This window comes from Oncorhynchus keta, chromosome 23 (assembly GCF_023373465.1).
Source record: "Oncorhynchus keta strain PuntledgeMale-10-30-2019 chromosome 23, Oket_V2, whole genome shotgun sequence".
NCBI classification, from domain to species: Eukaryota; Metazoa; Chordata; class Actinopteri; order Salmoniformes; family Salmonidae; genus Oncorhynchus; species Oncorhynchus keta.
In genome coordinates, this window is record NC_068443.1 from 37,813,809 (window position 1) to 37,834,683 (window position 20,875).

The 20,875-nt window shown below is 42.8% G+C and overlaps 2 protein-coding genes across 3 annotated transcripts in view; both read left to right on the top strand.

Annotated features, from left to right (window-relative positions):
- The window catches only part of LOC118370559 (small conductance calcium-activated potassium channel protein 2-like), a 77,817-nt gene extending 65,681 nt beyond the window's left edge, over positions 1-12,136 (top strand). The window contains exons 8-10 of one of the 2 annotated variants that reach the window (XR_004822821.2): positions 345-414; positions 2,981-3,722; positions 9,967-12,136. Coding sequence is in view for 1 of the 2 variants with exons in the window: in XM_035755607.2 (XP_035611500.1) it covers positions 345-414; positions 2,981-3,286 (376 nt within the window). In the remaining variant the exon portion in view is untranslated. Of the gene's footprint in view, positions 1-344; positions 415-2,980; positions 6,976-9,966 lie in introns of those variants that run through there. The other variant, XM_035755607.2, reaches the window with a different exon arrangement.
- Positions 12,137-12,271: 135 nt separating this feature from the next.
- Positions 12,272-19,170, top strand: marveld2l (MARVEL domain containing 2-like). The gene is made up of 6 exons (XM_035755610.2): positions 12,272-12,425; positions 13,073-14,291; positions 15,799-16,007; positions 16,218-16,389; positions 16,682-16,732; positions 17,058-19,170. Exons 2-6 carry the CDS (start codon positions 13,158-13,160, stop codon positions 17,172-17,174), a joined length of 1,683 nt encoding a protein of 560 aa, XP_035611503.1. The 5' UTR covers positions 12,272-12,425; positions 13,073-13,157; the 3' UTR covers positions 17,175-19,170.
- The last annotated feature ends 1,705 nt before the right edge of the window (positions 19,171-20,875 follow it).

The following is a 20,875-nucleotide window of genomic DNA, read 5'->3' on the forward strand; positions in this document are numbered from 1 at the left end:
GGAAAGGTGTGACAGCTGGAAGCATAAAGAGTCATGTCACCTTTGAAAGGCTTTATTTATACATTTTTATTGACAGAAATGTGTGGGGGGGGGACTTATTTTGTTTTGACTCAGATTTCTTTGCATTTTTGCATGTGTTGGTATGGCGATGATCAAGACTGGGAATGCTTATATATGCATGCAGGCTCTCTCTCTCCTCAACGTGCTCCCAGAGAGCGTTCTCGTGACAAAGATGTGTTGCTTCTCCCCCTCCCCCCCCCTTCCACCCATCCACCTTCACCCTGATGACCGACCAACCAACCCCTGCCCTCTATCCCCACTCCAACCCCCCTGCCTCTGCCCAGACTACGCAGTGTAAAGATGGAGCAGAGGAAACTCAACGATCAGGCCAACACGCTAGTGGACCTGGCGAAGGTAAGAAGACTGGGGTTTTTCAAAAGGGCCGCAGCTGGCCGCCAGCCACTGCATTGATGTGGGTGGCATTTGCACTCCAGGTGTCTGTTCTAAAATGTTCAGAAGATGGTGCTTTAATGTGTGTTTGCACCGCCGGACCCCCACCACTCTCTCTACACATGTGGTTAAAGCAGTCTGTCTAGTCCTAGGGGATAGAGCATTGGATAGCCATGTAAATAACAGGTCAACTCTGCAACTGTATGTGCATTATTCAAACTTATCAGTAGTCATTACCCTGAAAACAAAAATTAGTTGTTAGGACGTCCCCGGAACCTCGCAAAATGGTCACCTTAAGTCATCAGGACGTTGTGTCATTGTCTTGGAGGTTTTGTGTAGTTCCCGGTTTATTCCCAGGACATCCCCAAGGACAATTTTAGGATTTTCTTGGGATGTTGTGTCATAGTCCTGTGGAGATTTTGTCTAGTTCCTAGGTTGTTCCGGGAACGTCCCCAGGGACGATTTTAGGATGTTTTTATCTTTGACTCGTGGACGTTTTTGTCTCGTTCCCAGTTTGTTCCGGGGACATCCCCAAGGATGTTTATGGGACATTCGTAGAATGTTCTGTCATGTTCCCCTGGAGGCTTTGTCTATTTTCCCGGTTTGTTCTGGGAAAATCCCCAAGGACATTTTTAGGACATTCAAGGGATATTGTGTCATAGTCTCCTGACGGTTATGACATTTCAGGTAAGACCCAAATGCATACTGTGTTGGAGTAACAGTGTTTATTACAGCAACAGTGGCAGGCAAATGACAGATCAAGGCATGCAGGGGTCGATAATGCCGAGTAGTGGGGCAAAGGTACAGGACATCAGGCAGGCTCAGGGCGGGCAGAAAAGGTCAAAAACAGGAAAAACAGGAACAATCAATAGACAGGTACAGAGGGAAAAATGCTGGTAGGCTTGACAAAACAAAACCAACTGGAAACAGACAAACAGAGAACACAGGTATAAGTACCCAGGGGATAATGGGGAAAATGGGCGACACCTGGAGGGGGGTGGAGACAAGCACAAGGACAGGTGAAACAGATCAGGTGTGACAACGGTTTTATCTAGTTCCCGAGTTTGTTCTAAATGTTCTTGAGATGTTGTGTCATGGTCGCCTGGAGGTTTTGTCTAGTTCCTGATTTGTTCTGGGGATGTCCCCGAGGCCATTTTTAGAACATTCTTAGGATGTTGTGTCAAGGTCTCCTGGAGATTTTTGGGAACCATGACACAACATACCGAGAACATACTAGTAAAACTGAGACATGGTCCTCACTGACGTCCTGGTAACTTACAGGGAACTCGACAAAGGTCCCCAGAGAACGTTCCCTTGGGACCATCATGCGACGTCCTCTTGTTAAATGTTCCATGGATAACGTCCTATCAGAACCAAATAGGAACCTTTACGTAACATTCCCTAATGGACATAAAAATAACCTGTACTGAATGTCCTATTATAGTCCCAAGGTTGAACATCATGTTCAAATGTTCCTAGAACCTTCTCAGAACATCAGTGGGATAATGTCTCGCAAAAACCCTTAAAAAAACGTTGCTTAATTTCATTAGAACGCCCCGTTTGCTGGGTAGTAGCCTGTTCACTTAAACACACAGAAGGACTTTGCTTTTCCGTGAAGTCGTTTGTAGATTATTCCCTCGGGGTATGATTCTCTGTTAATGACAGATATATATGATGATGAAAAATTACCAATTAGCTCAGAGATATGTATTCTCTCATTAATTTATCTGCAGGGCTATTAGTCTACGTTTTGACAAGACATCCTTGATCCTGAATTGTTCCAGAACTAGGACCGGTGGAATTTACAGATATAGAACACTTCCAAAATGCATATGTATATCAGGGATCATCAACTAGATTAATCTGCGAGACAATCTTTTCTTGAGCGGATGGTTAGGGTGCCGGAACATAATCATTTGTAGACTGCAAATTGATCGCTTGTAGCACAAACATATATCATATTTGACTGAAACAAAATCACACCAGTTGGGGAACCCTGCTGTATATGAATACACTTCCAGTGATTGAGTGTTTAGAAATAGCTGATAAAAAAAAAAAGATCCCCCATCAAATTTGTTCTTGCCCTAGTTACTAACCCTTCTACCCCAGATATATTTCTCTTTCCTGTCAACTCTGATATTGAGATCCTTAGATTCAGATTCTAGTTGTTTGCTTGTTTACCCTAACATGATTTATGTATTTATTTATTAATTAATTTGTTCATTATTACCTCGTAAGGGGTCATGCGCAACTGATGTGAGATCAAAGCTACTAGGCTAATTTCTATCTTTGGCTCTTTGGCAGAAAGATGCACCATACAATAATACTGATAGAATACAGTATTTACATATACATGCTTTGAGTGCAATTTATGGACCATACCAATAATACTGATAGAATACGATATTTACTTTTTAGTGCAATTTATGACAACCGTCAAATGACTGCATTTTTATATACACAGTAAATTCAGTTAGCATACAGTATACCATAATAGATCCATCACCACCCCTCTCTCCTCCTCCTGCAGACCCAGAACGTGATGTACGACCTGGTGTCAGAGCTGCAGGAGCGCAGCGAGGAGCTAGACAAGCGCATCGGCATGCTGGAGGACAAGCTGGACTCGGTGACGGGCAGCCTACAGGCGCTGCCCTGCCTCATCTCCCAAGCCATAACCCAGCAGCAGCAGGAATTTCTGGACGGTTTCCTGCACCGCTTCCGGCCTGCCTCGCTGGGCTCAGAGCGCTCCGAACGCTCAGAGCGCTCCTGGACCTCCACCGCCCGCCGACGCCGCTCGCCCTCCACGGCGCCACACACCTCCTCTGACAGCGGCTAGCCCTTGAACCTGCCCTAAACCGCACCACCCCAGACTACAACTTCTCCTTTGGAGCCCCATAGCGTTCCCCTAACCCCCCTGCCTTCGCATCCAAAAACAAACACCGCTGTGACTGAACTCCCAGGGCAGGACTGGACTGGAAACTGCTCCAATGCGAATGAGTGAAAACTTCGACACATCCTCTAAACAACAACCTAAATGACTTAAACCGAGACAAGTAGAGATATGGTTTATTTTTTAGCCATTGTATGGCTGTTCAAGTTAGCTTTTTTTGTAAAAGCCCTTGTATAGTTAAACTGACTGAGTTCAGGTTCGCTGGGGTGAGAGCTGGCTATCACACCTGGGTGGGGTGGGGGGGCTGCGTTGAGGACAGAGGACACCTGCGTCTGCACGGAGGGAAACTTAAAAACGGTGGACATTTGCCTTTGTTTTCCCCGTAAGTCAAGGTGGCGGTTTAAGAGGGCCTCTGAAAGCTCTGACGTCAGTTCAGTATTGAAACGCACTTAAAGGGAGGGGGAGGGGAGGGGGTTCATACAAAAGGAGAGCAAGGGGAATGCACATGACATTACTACTGAGTAGGAAAATTTACACGAATGCCAATTTCAAAGTTTCAGTTTCCTTGTTCTTACCAAGGGAAAGTTGAGTGCGACTATCTTTTTTAGTTACATATTGACATGATTTTTCAGTGCCTGAATGTACAAATAGTAGAGGGTTATTTAATTACTAATTTCAGAGCAAGTTTTTTTAATGATGTTAACACTCTGAATACAAGCATTGCATTCCTTTTTCAGATACATTCCTCTTCAAAAACTCAAAGAAATTGTCTTAATGTAATGCATAACATTGCCTCCATTACACAATATCTCTAAATGTTTTGAAAACTTTTTTCCCTCTTTTTCTACTTATACTAACCACTAAAATCTGAGTAGGTCAGAGAGAAAGACGAGTGAGAATGTCTGAGAGAGAGAGTTCACATCAAGCTCGATGCTGTGCACTCATGCTCACGCAAAACTATGAAATGTAGTCTACCTTTTCCATCACTACAAATCAGAGCTTCCACAGGTCTTCAGATAATGGCATGGCTCAAAGTCTGCTGGTAAATAGCGACAGGCACTGACCGAACTGAGAAACCAAACCCACCCCTTGCATGGTTCTGTGCAAAAATGACGATGGAGCAAAACCTTTTGGATGGCTTAAATTTACACTTTGATTTTATGCTACTTTAGTTGTATTTTTTTTTTTTACTGAGATTTCTTTTTTATTAGGAAACTAGAATTTCTATAGTTGTAAATCTAGAGAGTTTCAGTAATGAGTTACTGTATAACAAATGCATTCCCTGTTTTAAAATGAAATATATATATATATATATACAGTACAAGTCAAAAGTTTGGACACACCTACTCATTCCAGGGTTTTTCTTGATTTTTACTATTTTCTACATTGTAGAATAATAGTGAAGACATCAACACTATGAAATAACACCTATGGAATCATGTAGTAACCAAACAAGTGTTAAATAAATCAAATATATTTTATACACTCTTGGCATTCTCTCAACCAGCTTCGTAAAAGGTAGTCACCTGGAATGCATTTCAATTAACAGATGTGCCTTGTTAACAGTTAATTTGTGGAATTTATTTTGTTCTTAGTGCTTTTTGAATCAATCAGTTGTGTTGTGACAAGGTAGGGGTGGTATACAGAAGATAGCCCTATTTGGGAAAAGACCAAGTCCATATTTTGGCAAGAACAGCTCAAATAAACAAAGAGAAACGACAGTAAACATCATTAGTTTAGGGTCAGTCAATCCGGAAAAGTTCAAGAACTTTGAAAGTGCATTCGCAAAAATCATCACGTGCTATGATGAAACTGGCTCTCATGAGGACGGCCACAGGAAAGGAAGACCCAGAGTTACCTCTGCTGCAGAGGATAAGTTCAAGTTACCTGCACCTCAGATTGCAGCCCAAATAAATGCTTCACAGAGTTCAAGTAAGAGACACATTTCAACATCAGAGGAGACTGTGTGAATCATTTATATCATTTATGGTCAATTATTTATTTTTTACCATTATTTAACTAGGCAAGTCAGTTAAGAACAAATTCTTATTTACAATGACGGCCTACCCCGGCCAAACCCGGACGACACTGGGCCAATTGTGTGCCGCTCCTATGGGACTCCCAATCACGGCTGGATATGATGCAGCCTGGTTTCGAATGAGGGACTGCAGTGATGCCTCTTGCACTGATGCACTGATGCAGTGCCTTATACCACTGCGGTATTCGGGAGTCCCAATATTACTGCAAGGAAACCACTACAAAAGGACACCAATAATAAGAAGAGACTTGTTTGGGCCATGGAACACGAGCAATAGACATTATATCAGTGAAAATCTGTCCTTTGGTCTGATGAGTTCAAATTTGAGATTTTTGGTTCCAACCGCCATGTCTTTGTGAGACGCAGAGTAGGTGAATGGATGATCTCTGCATGTGTGATGGTGTGGGAGTGCTTTGCTGGTGACACTGTCTGTGATGTATCTATAATTCAAGGCACACTTTACCAGCATGGCTACCACAGCATTCAGCAGCGATACGCCGTCCCATCTGGTTTGCGCTTAGTTGGACTATCATTTCTTTTTCAACAGGACAATGATCCAAAACACACCTCCAGGGTATGTAAGGGCTATTTTACGAGGAAGGAGAGTGATTGAGTGCTGCATCAGATTACCTGGCCTTCACCCAACCACAACCCAATTGAGATGGTTTGGGATTAGTTGAACTGCAGAGTGAAGGAAAAGCAGCCAACAAGTGCTCAGCATATGTGGGAACTCTTTCAAGACTGTTGGAAAAGCATTCCTCATGAAGCTGGTTGAGAGAATGCCAAGAGTGTGCAAAGCTGTCATCAAGGCAAAGGGTGGATACTTCGAACAATCTAAAATACATTTAGATGTTTTGGTTGCTACATGATTCCATATGTGTTATTTCATAGTTTTGATGTCTTCTAATATTCTACATTGTAGAAAATAGTACAAATCAATAAAAACCCTTGAATGGGTAGGTGTGTCCAAACTTTCGAGTGGTACTGTATATATAAACAAGTACTAAATAAATACTTGGATGGTTATAGACAAATTGGTTCACAGTACCAAGGTGTCCAAGATACTCATTACCTTGACCTCCTTCAAAAAGGTAATGGATCTCCCATTTAAAAAAAAAACATTTTTACGTTATCACTCAAGAGAACACTGTATTACGATATGGCTTTAGTAAGGAGAACAAACCATGTCAGCAAGTCTGTTAGACGTTGTAGTCTGACTTCCTCCGACCAGTTGACCAAGTTTGTACCTGTAAGCGTCTGCCAGCGGGCAGGCTGTCCAGAGAGAGAGAGAGCTCTTGGTTTAATAACATGTTCAGGTTGATGTGAATTGGACTTAATCAAGTGTGAATCTTTTTCTTTTCTTTTTTTAAACTTGATTTAATCAAGCATGACTCTTCTCCCCCCTCCCTCCAACTGAGGGATATCACTCCATTACGTACAGTCTCTCTTTAAATCAGTGTTGCACCTTCAAGATGATTGGAGGGCTACTCCATTGTGCTCTCACCTGTTCCAAGCATACCGGGGTTACCCTCCTTGTATGTTTGAGATTTAACTCCATCTGTCATCACCAAAAATAAAAGCTCCACAATGAATGATATTTTTCATTATGTTTTTGCTTCAACAACCGTTTTGATGGTGTGAAAATTTGGTCAATAGATGGGGGAACCCCCATGTCCCTCTCCACATTGCATTTAGTATGTGATACTTAGTTTAGCACCAGTAAACAGACATCAGAGGTGCTTGAATGTCCTCTCCAGAGAGTAGAGGTACTTCAGCTTGCAGAGAGGAAGCAAATAGAGAGAGAAAGATTAGAGCTATACCTAATTTACTGACAGAGTTCTGTTTTGCCCCATGGGGTTTGGAAGCAGTGAGAGTGGGTGTCCCGTGAATATGACCTCATTGTGGAAGTCACAGAGCAAATGAGACTAATGTAATAACGCAGGGGCAGATGCAGCGGGGCGCAATGTTCAGAACATTACAGAAATCTAAAGAATAAAGTAATGTATAGACAGGGTATTGCTCTCTGTATTTCACATTATACTAGAGAACTCAGTTCTAGACGTTATATTTCCTTATGACATGCCCCAGGATTTTTCTACATGCTAACTGCCGAAACATCATTACAATAGCTGTTACAGCAAAATATAGAGTCCTCATTTTCTGAAAATGGAGTCCTCACTAAAAATGCAACAAATTTGCAAAGAGAGAGAGGGAAATTGATATTAATATGCTGATAATATCTGGTTCGGGCTAATAATCTGAATATAATAAAGAATTCGTAGGTCTTTCAAAGATAACAGGCTACTTCTCCAAGGCTGGCATCTGAACATTTTTAAACTGGGTTAAACAGGATGAAAACTCGAAAAGTGAAGTATACCATTATTATGTGTACACTGCCACATAATGCATTTGTAGAACCTGCTTTAATGGATGGCAATCGGGGATAGTATGTGCTCTGTATACAGTATGTTGTTCTTTCATTTGCAGGTAACAGTTGTACTCCAATGAGGAGATGATTTTGCCCTCCAATTTTTGACAAACATTGGGATAACTAATATTGAAGGAAAAGTATTTGACAGTGTAAATAGTACTGTAAATACTTCTAAGTTAAACAAGTGTGTGGTACTGATCACCCTCACTACCTCTACAACCTGCACCTCACACTACATACTGCACCTCAGATTCCCTTTTGATAGAATAAGGTATCATCATAACACATTTCATGTGGTAATTGTAACTGAATGTGTGTTTGGCATCAGTTCTGTAAATCCATATTTGACAGTTTCCTCCATCCTCTCATGAGCACATTTGTTTTTGAGTGGAGCCCCCAGGAGCAGAGAAACTGGAACATGCTGTGCCAAGTGCCGACAGAGAGCCAGAATGGTGCTGTGTCAGCCACAGAAACGTGTGCTCCTCCTGTAAATAAATCCTGTGGAGGGGAATGTCCTGAAACATTACCGGAGTCTGTATTGAAACATAAACACAGTCCTCCAGGGGATATCTGGCTGCTTATAGGCCCCATTCTAAGGTGAACTATGAGGTGTCGTCACAAATGGACAGGCACACCCATTAATGTACAGGCCCGGCTTAAGGAGGCTATTTATGTTTACATATATAAAACAATCCCCTGACGCTAATTATATACAGAGTGACCAATCATGGGAGAGGTCATGACACACCTTTTTCCCCCCAATAAGTGTGGCCACTCCCCCCTCGGTATTACGCAACACTCACAGAGGCCTTGAAGTGTAAAAAGGTCAGTTTGGGACATCAGCCCTGGCATAGGAAGTAATTTATTGAATTATGTGCCCACTGCCACTCCCTGTCTGCCCTGGAGGCTACTACCAGCTGCAATATGCTAATACTCCTCCAATCACCTTCCACTAACATGGTTGGGCATACACACCCTCGGAGTGTGGTGTCAGGAAAATAACCTCACACTCAACATCAACAAAACTAAGGAGATGATTGTGGACTTCAGGAAACAACAGAGGGAACACCCCCCTATCCACATCGATGGAACAGTAGTGGAGAGGGTAGTAAGTTAAGTTCCTCTGCGTACACATCACAGACAAACTGAATTGGTCCACCCACACAGACAGCATTGTGAAGAAGGCGCAGCAGCGCCTCTTCAACCTTAGGAGGCTGAAGAAATTCGGCTTGTCACCTAAAGCACTCACAAACTTCTACAGATGCACAATCGAGAGCATCCTGTCTGGCTGTATCACCGCCTGGTACGGCAACTGCTCCGCCCACAACCGTAAGGCATCTCCAGAGGGTAGTGAGGTCTGCACAACGCATCACCGGGGGCAAACTACCTGCCCTCCAGGACACCTACACCACCCGATGTCACAGGAAGGCCATAAAGATCATCAAGGACAACAACCACCCGAGCCACTGCCTGTTCACCCCACTATCATCCAGAAGGCGAGGTCAGTACAGGTGCATCAAAGCTGGGACCGAGAGACTGAAAAACAGCTTCTATCTCAAGGCCATCAGACTGTTAAACAGCCACCACTAACATTGAGTGGCTGCTGCCAACTCAACTCTGCTGCCAACTCAACTCCAGCCACTTGAATAATGGGAATTGATGGGAAATGTAAAATATATCACTAGCCACTTCAAACAATGCTACCTAATATAATGTTACATACCCTACATTATTAATCTCATATGTATATACTGTATCCTATATCATCTACTGCATCTTTATGCAATACATGTATCACTAGCCACTTTAACTATGCCACTTTGTTTACATACTCATCTCATATGTATATACTGCACTCAATACCATCTACTGTATCTTGCCTATGCCACTCTGTACCATCACTCATTCATATATCTTTATGTACATATTCTTTATCCCCTTACACTTGTGTCTAAGGTAGTAGTTTTGGAATTGTTAGCTAGATTACTTGTTGGTTATTACTGCATTGTCGGAACTAGAAGCACAAGCATTTCGCTACACTCGCATTAACATCTGCTAATCATGTGTATGTGACAAATACAATTTGATTTGATTTGACTTGGCGATATCAAAGAGGATAGGAATTTATCTATATATTTTCTGTCTTTTTTTCGACAGACAGTGGTGACTCAGAGGAGGAGGAGAAGTATAGGGGGCTTCCTGTGGAGATGTTTCTTTGAGCGAGCGTCTCCCATTCCTGTATCCATCATCCTGCTCACTCGAAGGTCTGAGGGAAACAGGATGAAATGCTACAAATGAGCTCGTCTGTGGCAGGCTGCCGTGGCTCCTCTGCTTCCTTTCGCTGTGAAGAGGGAGAGGCCCATTTCCGGTGCCATGAGCCATGCGTCAGGGCCGGAGCCATGAAGTTGTGTGTGCATGTTTGTTGGACATGTCCTCCATCTGGCACAATCGCACCAACCAAGGCCAGTGATTCAGATCCATGATCAGATCTCACAATTTTAAAATGTTGCATTATTGTTCATTGTCCATTTACAGTAATATCGAACACTTGCATCACTCCGCAACCATCTGAATTGGTGTTTTGTCATCCCTTACAACAACCTCTACTCGGTGATCAAAGTCAGAGATACCAATACCGTTTAATAAACAAGGGAAGTCACTTAGAGCAAAAACATAATGTCAGTTACAGAGAAACGTAATGTAAAGAACAGATCTGATCCTCTGTCATGTGGAATAGAGTTCCCAGCTGTTCATTCTCTATCTACGTTACATTTCTATCTGCAATGCTCTCAACATTGTTCTCAACTGAACAAGTGACCTTCACCTTTCTCAAAAACACAACATCAACAGCAGCTGACTAGAAGTACAATGTACATAAGACACGATCCACTGCCACCTGGAAAAGAGATTCATATCTATTCTATGCATTCCATGTCTGTGTTCCCAACTGAACAGCAGAGGACAGGACTAGATGAGGTGGCTTGAGGCTGGGTAAGACCGTGGGGGGAATACAGTGCTCACTGAGGGGGTAGGAGGTTGCATGTGAGGGGGTTTGGGCTATTCACTTCAGATGTCCTTGCCTTGAGGTTTCTCCCCATATAAATGTGCACATGGAACAAACTCATTGCTTTGCTTAAAGAGTGCCACTTCCCCGCAATATTCGGCTCATACCTGGCTCAAACTCGGGACCTCTGCTTTGCTATCACACGCGACCACGCTCCTTGACAACATTCCAACGGTTTGAGCGACCCAGAAGGTGGCTCCACTCGTGACATTTCAAACTAGCTGTCGAGTGAGCTTAGGGTACATTCTTAATATTGTACAATACCGTTGACCATGGAGGAAAAGCTAGCTGGATGATAAAACAATGTCATTGTGCAATGCACTCTCATATCCACACTCATGATAGTGTCAGTTGGAGTGTCAGTGAGGTGCAACGGAATGGAGTTGCTCTATGTGCATTGTGGAGAGAAGACGATAATATCTTGATATCATTACTTAAAAAAAATATATGTTATTCCATACAGAAATGGTGTGGAATGTAAACATCAATCTCAGTGGTGCAGGGTGGAATCGGCTTGATTGATGGGTGGCTCAATACAGGTGGTGCTGGCCATTGTTTTGACGAATGTCACAGTCACGGCAGATTCTGAAGAACAGAGACAGAGGCAAGCATGAGGCCCAAACGTCATGCCTTACTTTCTATATCAGTCTAGGCATTCAAGGGGAAGCAAAATCTAGTTTGCTCAGCATCAGCACTTCCTAAATCATTCCAACCCTGGAGGGAAACTCCTCACTACAGGTGAGGTCTTGCGAGCTGCTGGTTTGGATCGAGGCACGGAGGGATTCAGGCTCGGCACTGAACCTGACAAAACTGAAAGTGAGTAAAGACAGACCTGTAGTCCAGCCATGTCCATATCAGAAGGAGAAAGTCAAAAGCCTTTTTATACAGTACATGACTGAGGAAACAGAGGCAAGAGAGGCAGGAACATGGCTGCTGGGGTTGTGCTCTCAGAACTGGAGTATGGTGCCCTCTAGTGCCAGACTTGGCTCTGTTTAGGTTATGATAATAGAATATAATTATAGATAATGGGATAAGCTATTTTGTAGATCTTAGATAGTGGTTGTAATGTGATTAATACCATTTGATTGATATCAAACTGAGGGGATGCCCCTGATAAATGTTTAGCATGTATTTTGTATTACCAGAGATAACCTTTTCAGAATAAATGTAACTCTTTCATAGGGAAATGTGCGTCTGTTCTCTTCTTAAACACATTCAAACACCTGTTGAAGTAAAATACACTGAGCGTCAGAGAAGTTTGGGAAGCTCTAGCTTTTGAATGTAAATATTTATAGCTGTTCTCCCACAGAAATTAGCCTAGCGGTGCCAGCCAATCAGCAGCATTAACAGAAGGCTGTTCAGGTTTAATGTTTAAGCTCTGCTTCCCTCTCAGCTCAACAGCCTGCAATAACAAAACTGAGTCACCTAAGAAGGTTTGGCTGGGCCTGCTGTAGAGGCATCCATTTTGAGAAGGGTTTTTGCCTCACAGCACTCAAATGACTGCTAAACTCATAACTGGCCAGTGTGGAGCTTGCCCTTAGCCCACAACAAGGTAAGCTGCCTACATTTTAAAGGAGATTTTTAACTTCTACATTATGATATATAAATCCGATTTTCACTGTAAAGAAAATCCTCAAGGGATTTATTTAAGACTTTATGTTGACAGTTATAAGTTGATAATTTGTGTAGACGTTAAGCCTAAGTGTACATTTGTGAAGGAGCCAAAGGTCAGTTTTAAGTCTCTTCTGTCTTGTGTGTCGAGTAGCCAACTGTAAAAATGCAGGGTCTGGACCAGAAAGCAATTTGGTTTTCTCCTTTTTTGAGTTGTGAGCGACTGACTGTACAATGTGATAAATGAGTTTTCCTCAGAATCCTGTGAGAAGCTATTGTATGCTGCTTTCCTAATGCTGTAAAGAAAAAAAAGTGTTTCACAAACATTCCACCATGGTCATTTTCTTTCTTAAGATCAAATATTCTTAGGGAGCACTATTTACAGCTGACATATAACTTATCTGTGCTACAGCATAAAGGGGAGTGAGTAGAAAATGATGTCATATAGGATTAATTGGTTGAAAAGTTTTTCAATATCCAACATTATTATAAGCAAAAAAATACACAGCACACGTTTTCAAAAATGCTAAATCCTTATTACGATAGGCCTAACCCTGTTGTGTTTGTGCTCCTCTTTGATTCACACAGTTCCTCTGACAAGAAATGGTATCTTTCTTCCATCCTCAATGATTAACTAAACCCAGAGCCCCCTTACTGTATATCAGCCCGTAGTATGAAAAGCTGGAATAAGATATTCAAGAGAGGAGACCCGGAGAGTGTGGATGGGAACTCCTCTTTGCAGAAAAACTCCTTGAACAACGCCCCGCTAGAGCTAACACCTCAGAGGGCCTTAGATGACGACCTTTCAGATGACGCAAACTCCACTGCCCACTCATCCAGCACTCCCCCATATGTACAAGGAGTGGGGAGTGGTGGAGACGAGGGGACCCTTAAGGACAGGTTGAGAACTCTCCTCCCCCAATCATGGGGCAGTATTCTCCAGAAATGGAGCAATGGGGATGCTGACTCTGACCTGGGCTCCGCAGGGGTCAAGATTGTGCCCAATGGGACCAGGGTGAGTCCACCTGTCAGTCCCATACTGGCGAGGAGGTACTGGGACACTAAGGACTCACTGGGGACCTCCAGCAAGAGTTCCCATAGGCCCTTGTTGAGGGACGTTCCTATAGATAATGACCTACTCCATTATCTTCCAGAGGAATCAGAGCTGACCAGTATCCATCCAGCTGAGTACTATGCTGAGAAGGTGGAGGTCTACAAGCTGAAGTACTCCTATATGAAATCATGGCCTGGGTTACTGAGACTCCTGGCTGGGTTTGAACTTCTCTTTGGCGGTATGGTCCTTGCCTGTGTCTGTGCCTACATCCATAAGGACAGTGAGTGGTCGAACTCCTATGGACTGTACAATGGTGCATATAACAATGGATATGGCACATCGGGGAAGTCCTATAATGGACCTATGACTCTATTCGTGATAGCGGTGGTTGGGGTGGCGTGGATTGTAACCATCCTCCTACTGGTAATAGGTCTGACTATGTACTACCGTACCATCCTCCTGGACTCACCCTGGTGGCCTCTCACTGAAGGTGTCATCAACGTCGCCCTGTTCCTCCTCTACATGGCTGCTGGTATCGTGTACCTGAATGACCTCAACCGTGGGGGTTTGTGTTACATGACTATAGGTATTAACCCAATAATGTCCAGCCTGTGTCGGGTTGACGGAGGCCAGATGGCTGGCACGGCTTTCATCTTCATCAACATGCTGATGTACCTCATCAGCTTCCTGGTGTGTCTGAAGATGTGGAGGCACGAGGCCACCCGCAGGGAGATGGAGTTCTTTGAGAACCAGGTGGGTGGTTGGATTTTTGTTTAAATCCCAGTGTTCACTGATCCTTTATCATCTTTTTATTTTATTTTTTGGAGTTGTCATTTAGCAGACACGCATCTCACCATTCAAGTGAGGTACATTTAGTGTATTAATCTAATGTCTAGTGTATTGATCTAATTTGACACTCTACATTGCCCTTTCCTCTGACTGAGGTATGGCACTTATTACAGCAGGAACCTGACTCACTGTATTTATCTTGCCCATTGGCATCTGGAAGTTGTGGGAATGGTGTCAGATTAATCAGCACTTAGAGGTCACGGAATGTACCGTTACTACTGGGAATGTGCCAACAATGACTTGGGTCTCAAAACAGCAGCAGTGAAACTACTCATGTGGATACGTATGGGGACACCATTGTTTCATATAGCAGTGCAGCTGGCTGTTACAGCCCAAGTTTATTACTGTTTTTAAATAGTCCAGCTTATCAGTTCTCGCAGCAACCAACTATAGGTAAAGAACAACAGAGAATGCATTAATAAGATAAGCACGGGCGGAAGGTGAGGAGCGAAAACGGCGATTGCATCATTCAGCTGAGCTAATGTAACCAAATAAGCCAACTGAAGACAACATATAGGAACGATATGATTCTCTACCATACGCGTTGCATCTCTGGACCATTAAAATTATTTATTTAGATAAGCTGAACAATGTCATACAGTCACATACTGTACATAACTTCACACAGCTGCAGTTACTGTAAGGCAGGGATGGGGGCCACAAAAAAAAAAACTCAACTCATCATGAAGGGTCGAAGTGGCTCGAGGGTCTGAGTACCCACATGTGCAGTTAACAGCTAGTTTCCTGCAATTCTACACATTTTTGCCACGGGGTGGAGATTATAGGAGGCTGCTGAGGGGAGGATGGCTCATAATAATGGCTGGAACGGAGCAAATGGAATGGCATCAAACCATGTGTTTAATGTATTTGATACCATTCCACTGATTCCACTCCAGTCATTACCACAAGCCCGTTATCCCCAATTACGGTGCCACCAACCTCCTGTGGTGGAGATTCTTTCTCTCACAGTTTTTAATATGTTATAATCTGAATGAGAGTGACTATAACAAAATCAATGTGGGTCCACCGGTCAGTAATTCAACCATAATTACTACTAGTTTAGATAGCTGGCTACACTAATTTACCAATCTAAAAAATGTTAGCTGACATGGCTAATTGAGTGACTGACATAACAAGATAAAAACTGCTGATGCGCTACAACATTTTGCAATTTAACCTTTTGTAATTGTACTATTCTGACTCAACTGTAACCCCGACTGAATTCCTTTTTTTTAAATCCTCGGGCCTACAAAAGGAGTCAGCGGGCTGCCAGCAACTGTAGAGTGATCGCGTAAGAATGAGACAGGTTGCTTTCGCTCTTTCAGCACAGTGTACATGTGTCATTGGATGCTCTGGTAGCTAATATACGCTTTTTGCTGAATGATACCTTATGCTTCAACTTTGGCTTCAGGAGAATCTGAGGCCCATCCCTGTGGCCCAGACCAAATCTCCCAATCCGCAGACCAAGAGGATTGTATTTGAGGATGAGATGGACAGCTCAATGAGGGCAACCAAACTCCTCCACGTTACAGACTTTCAGCAAGAGGAGCCAGGCAGCCGGAACAGAGCCATCCCCACAGGGTACGCCCAGAAGCCCAGAGTCATCGCCGATTATGTCATGTGAGTGAGAGGACCTATGCCTAATATCCTGAGACAGATTTTGAGCAAGGATGACCAGCTCTCACTTAAGCATATGGAGAGACAGACTCAATGTCATTAGTGACTTTTAAAATGACAGTGCTCGTATTTTGTGTAAATGTATTAAGCTTGGTGTAATAATGGTATGGTAGGTAATCTATCATAGTCTTGTGTCTTGTCTTATTCCTTAAGGAAGTATCCAGAAATCTCCTCTTTGGAGGATAGGGAGAAATACAAAGCTGTCTTCAACGACCAGTATCAGGAGTACAAGGACCTTCACAAAGACATCAGTGAGACCCTCGTGAAGTTCAGAGAGCTGGATGCCATGATGGGTAAACTCCTCAAAGATGGCAACAGTCATGAGGTGAGTGATTTCATCTGCCACTTTAAATCTGGGCCTGAGGCTTGATGGTGGTTTTTTTCGATCTCACTATGATAAGATACACCACGATAACTTTCCACTGTCTGGAAGTGTAACTGCAGTGTAAGTGTAAGTCGCATTTTTGTTATCTCACTGTCACAGCCACTGATCAATAAGAGATATGTTCTGAACAAAGGTTTCCACTAAAAATAGCATGTCTGGATGATACTATTTTTAAACATAAATCTGTCATCCTTTTAACCAATTGAATTGCGGGTGTTTGTTCTGTCTGTAGGAGCAGAAAAGAATCCAGCGGATTTTGAAGAAGTATGAGCAAAAAAAGAGTGTAAGTGATGGGCAGAGGTCCCTAACATTCCTCTCACGTTTCCTCGCTCACGCTGAGACAATTCCAAAAATCATTCAGCAATCATTTTCACATTCAACTGAGATTTATTAGAATTGTTACTGTTGTGTAAACACCCAGGTAGTATTATCTTTTTCAATAAAACTGCCCATTCATGTGAATAATATTGCTGCCACTTTGAAATGGGGCCTCTGGAAATTGTAATTTACCACATATACATCACAAACAAAATCTGGGGCTATGAGGGAAAGCTGTGGAGCGATAGAGTTGCAGTCAAAACGATGTGTGTTTCTGTGTGACTTCACAGGACCCTGCCTTCCTGGAGAAGAAGGAACGATGTGACTATCTGAAAGCTAAATTAAGCCACATCAAGAACAGGATCCGCAATTTCGACCAAGACACCATGGCAAAGGGTCGGACGTGAAGAAATTAGCACGTACACAGAGGAAACAAAGGGGCCATTATTATTCTGTTCCTGTCACGTCTTCTCTGTGAGACTTATTTCAGCACTAATTGTGTTTTTGGCGTGTTCCTTAAGTAGGTTTCAGTAAATGGCTGTACAAATCAGTAAACTGTGTTGTTACATTATAGCCTGCAACACTTTGTGCTTACTGTAAAAATTACTTTCCCGCGAATATTGTGTGAGTTTCAGTCATGAAGTGAATGAACTCATAAACTCATAAACGGAGCGCAGTTGTGTACATACCTTTGGACTTTTGTGAACAATGCTAACAGGGTCAATTCCCATTGCATCGGCAAGCATTAGGCTTACAGGGCAATACACTATCAAATCCTTGGAGAGTTTTTCATATGAAATTTAAAACGGTAAAAGGGCAGTCGAGTACCAGCAATCAATTTGAAGCTGTGACACAGTAGGCTAATGACATGCCCCAGCTAGCACATTTGATTCCTTGGAAGTTGTGGGAATGCATGTTTTTGGTTTCACATTGGTTGTGGAGATGAAGCCATACGTTTTCTGACCGGTAAAACTGAACGTTTAAAAAAATAAATCTCTGAGAACAGAAGTGACAATTTTGCCTGTTCTGGGAACGTTTAGTTTTAGGTTGCAGGGAGGTTCTGAGAACGTTTTACCCAGGTTCCATTAATGTTTTCCTGGGAGGTTTTATTACAGCTCTGATCATAGAAATCTGTTAACTAAATAGGTTAACTGGAGGGTTTTAATTAAGTTCCTTAAAACGTTCACTGAATGTTTCAATACGACTTTTAACAACACTACTAGCTTTTTTGGGTTAACTTTTTTGAACACCAAGCACAAATAAGACACATGGAAATGTATTTCCTTCGGCATTAATCGTGCAAACACATTTATTTTTCATTGTGACACAGTATCAGTGAGATCCAAACTTATAATCTTTTGTTCTCGATCATTGGAATAAGTCCACTAAGTCACCAAGATGGAGATAGCGTGACATGTTTTTTTACGCATCAAAGGCTGTTCCTTTTAGTCTATTCAAACAGACCCTATTTCAAAGGAAACAAGCACTCATTAAGATCAGAGATATATATATTCCAATCTCAGCAGCAACAAAACTCTAATCTATCTTGTTAAGTGTGTTCAGGTGTGTTGGCCATCCCCACTAATTGGCCAACACACCTGAACACACTTAATAACAAGATAGAGGATAGAGTTTTGTTGCTGCTGAGAATGGAATATACATGTTTTTAAATCACATTCTTAGAATATTCTCTGAACATTACTACAGTTGTGTTTTTTTATGGAATGTTGTTTCTTAACATTCTTGGAACAATTTGAGAACATGACTTTAAATAGAACCATGAGGAAACCTGTAGAAAATGTTATGCTTAAGTACTAAAATTCCCACAGAAGAATTGTTTTTCTTAATATTCTCTAAACTATTTGAGAATATTCCCAATGTCAAACAGGTTGGAGAATATTCCTAGAACATTACCAACATTTAATGTTTGACATTTCAGGAAAGGTTATGTTATTATTAAAGTAGTATGTTGATTTGTAGCTCAGTTGGTAGCGCATAGCACTTCTAATGCCAGTGTAGTGGGTTTGATTCCCAGGACCAACCATACATAAAATGAATGCAAGCATGAGTGTAGGTCGCTTAGGGTAAATGCATCTGCTAAATGACTTTTACTATTAATAAAATATCAAGAAAATAAAGTTTGTTTGTCAGGTTCCTTAAATGTGCTGAGAATGTTCCAAAGCCAAGCAACTATCCTCCCAGAAAGTGTGGGGAAGGTTGTATGCAAAATAATTATAGGAGCACCACACTATCACCAAGCACTAAGAAGCATATGGTTCTCAGAACATTATGTGCTAGCTGGGGCAATAAGAATTGATGTATAAACATTTATTTGAGCAATTTATTGTTTTGTGTTGAATAAAAATGTATTAATGTCAAGAGTTATGCAGCTAGCCTATACAGCAGGTGCAAATTACAAAATCTTCCAGAAGTGTCATATCTCTTCCACCTTTCCAAATACCTCCACATTTTGAAGGAGAGAGCGGTCGTTTTGGAGCAGACACAAGAGAAGGTAGGGTGCACATTCTTGTAGTTACGACTTGTAACGCCGTTTTGTGATGACTCTAAAGTCAACATTACGGCTTGGCTAAAGTAAAACACCACCATATAATTTTTCAACTAACCTGGTCTTGGCGATACTTTGTTCAGTCTCGATTTGGTGAAAAAAGTGTATCTTATGAATGTCCGTGTCCAGTTGCAGATAAAAAAAACCCATTTAAAACAGAGAAAATTCCTAAATACACTGCTCAAAAAAATAAAGGGAACACTTAAACACCACAAGTCAATCACACTTCTGTGAAATCAAACTGTCCACTTAGGAAGCAACACTGACAATAAATTGCATATAATGTTGTGCAAATGGAATAGACAACAGGTGGAAATTATAGGCATTTAGCAAGACACCCCCAAAAAAGGAGTGGTTCTGCAGGTGGTGAACACAGACCACTTCTCAGTTCCTATGCTTCCTGGCTGATGTTTTGGTCACTTTTGAATGCTGGCGGTGCTTTCACTCTAGTGGTAGCATGAGACGGAGTCTACAGCCCACACAAGTGGCTCAGGTAGTGCAGCTCATCCAGGATGGCACATCAATACAAGCTGTGGCAAGAAGGTTTGCTGTGTCTGTCAGTGTAGTGTCCAGAGCATGAAGGCGCTACCAGGAGACAGGCCAGTACATCAGGAGACGTGGAGGAGGCCGTAGGAGGGCAACAACCCAGCAGCAGGACCGCTACCTCAGCCTTTGTGCAAGGAGGAGCAGTAGGAGCACTGCCAGAGCCCTGCAAAATGACCTCCAGCAGGCCACAAATGTGCATGTGTCTGCTCAAACGGTCAGAAACAGACTCCATGAGGGTGGTAATGAGGGCCCGACGTCCACAGGTGAGGGTTTTGCTTACAGCCCAACACCGTGCAGGACGTTTGGCATTTACCAGAGAACACCAAGATTGGCAAATTCGCCACTGGCACCCTGTGCTCTTCACAGATGAAAGCAGGTTCACACTGAGCACATGTGACAGACGTGACAGTCTGGAGACGCCGTGTAGAACGTTCTGCTGCCTGCAACATCCTCCAGCATGACCGGTTTGGCGGTGGGTCAGTCATGGTGTGGGGTGGCATTTCTTTGGGGGGCCGCACAGCCCTCCATGTGATCGCCAGAGGTAGCCTGACTGCCATTGGGTACCGATATGAGATCCTCAGACCCCCTGTGAGACCATATGCTGGTGCGGTTGGCCCTGGGTTCCTCCTAATGCAAGATAATGCTAGACCTCATGTGGCTGGAGTGTGTCAGCATTTTCTGCAAGACGAAGGCATTGATGCTATGGACTGGCCCGCCCGTTCCCCAGACTTGAATCCAATTGAGCACATCTGGGACATCATGTCTCGCTCCATGCACCACAGACTGTCCAGGAGTCATCAGGAGCATGCCCAGGTGTTGTAGGGAGGTCATACAGGCACGTGGAGGCCACACACACACTTCTGAGACTCATTTTGACTTGTTTTAAGGACATTACATCAAAGTTGGATCAGTCTGTAGTGTGGTTTTCCACTTTAATTTTGAGTGTGACTCCAAATCCAGACCTCCATGGGTTGATACATTTGATTTCCATTGATA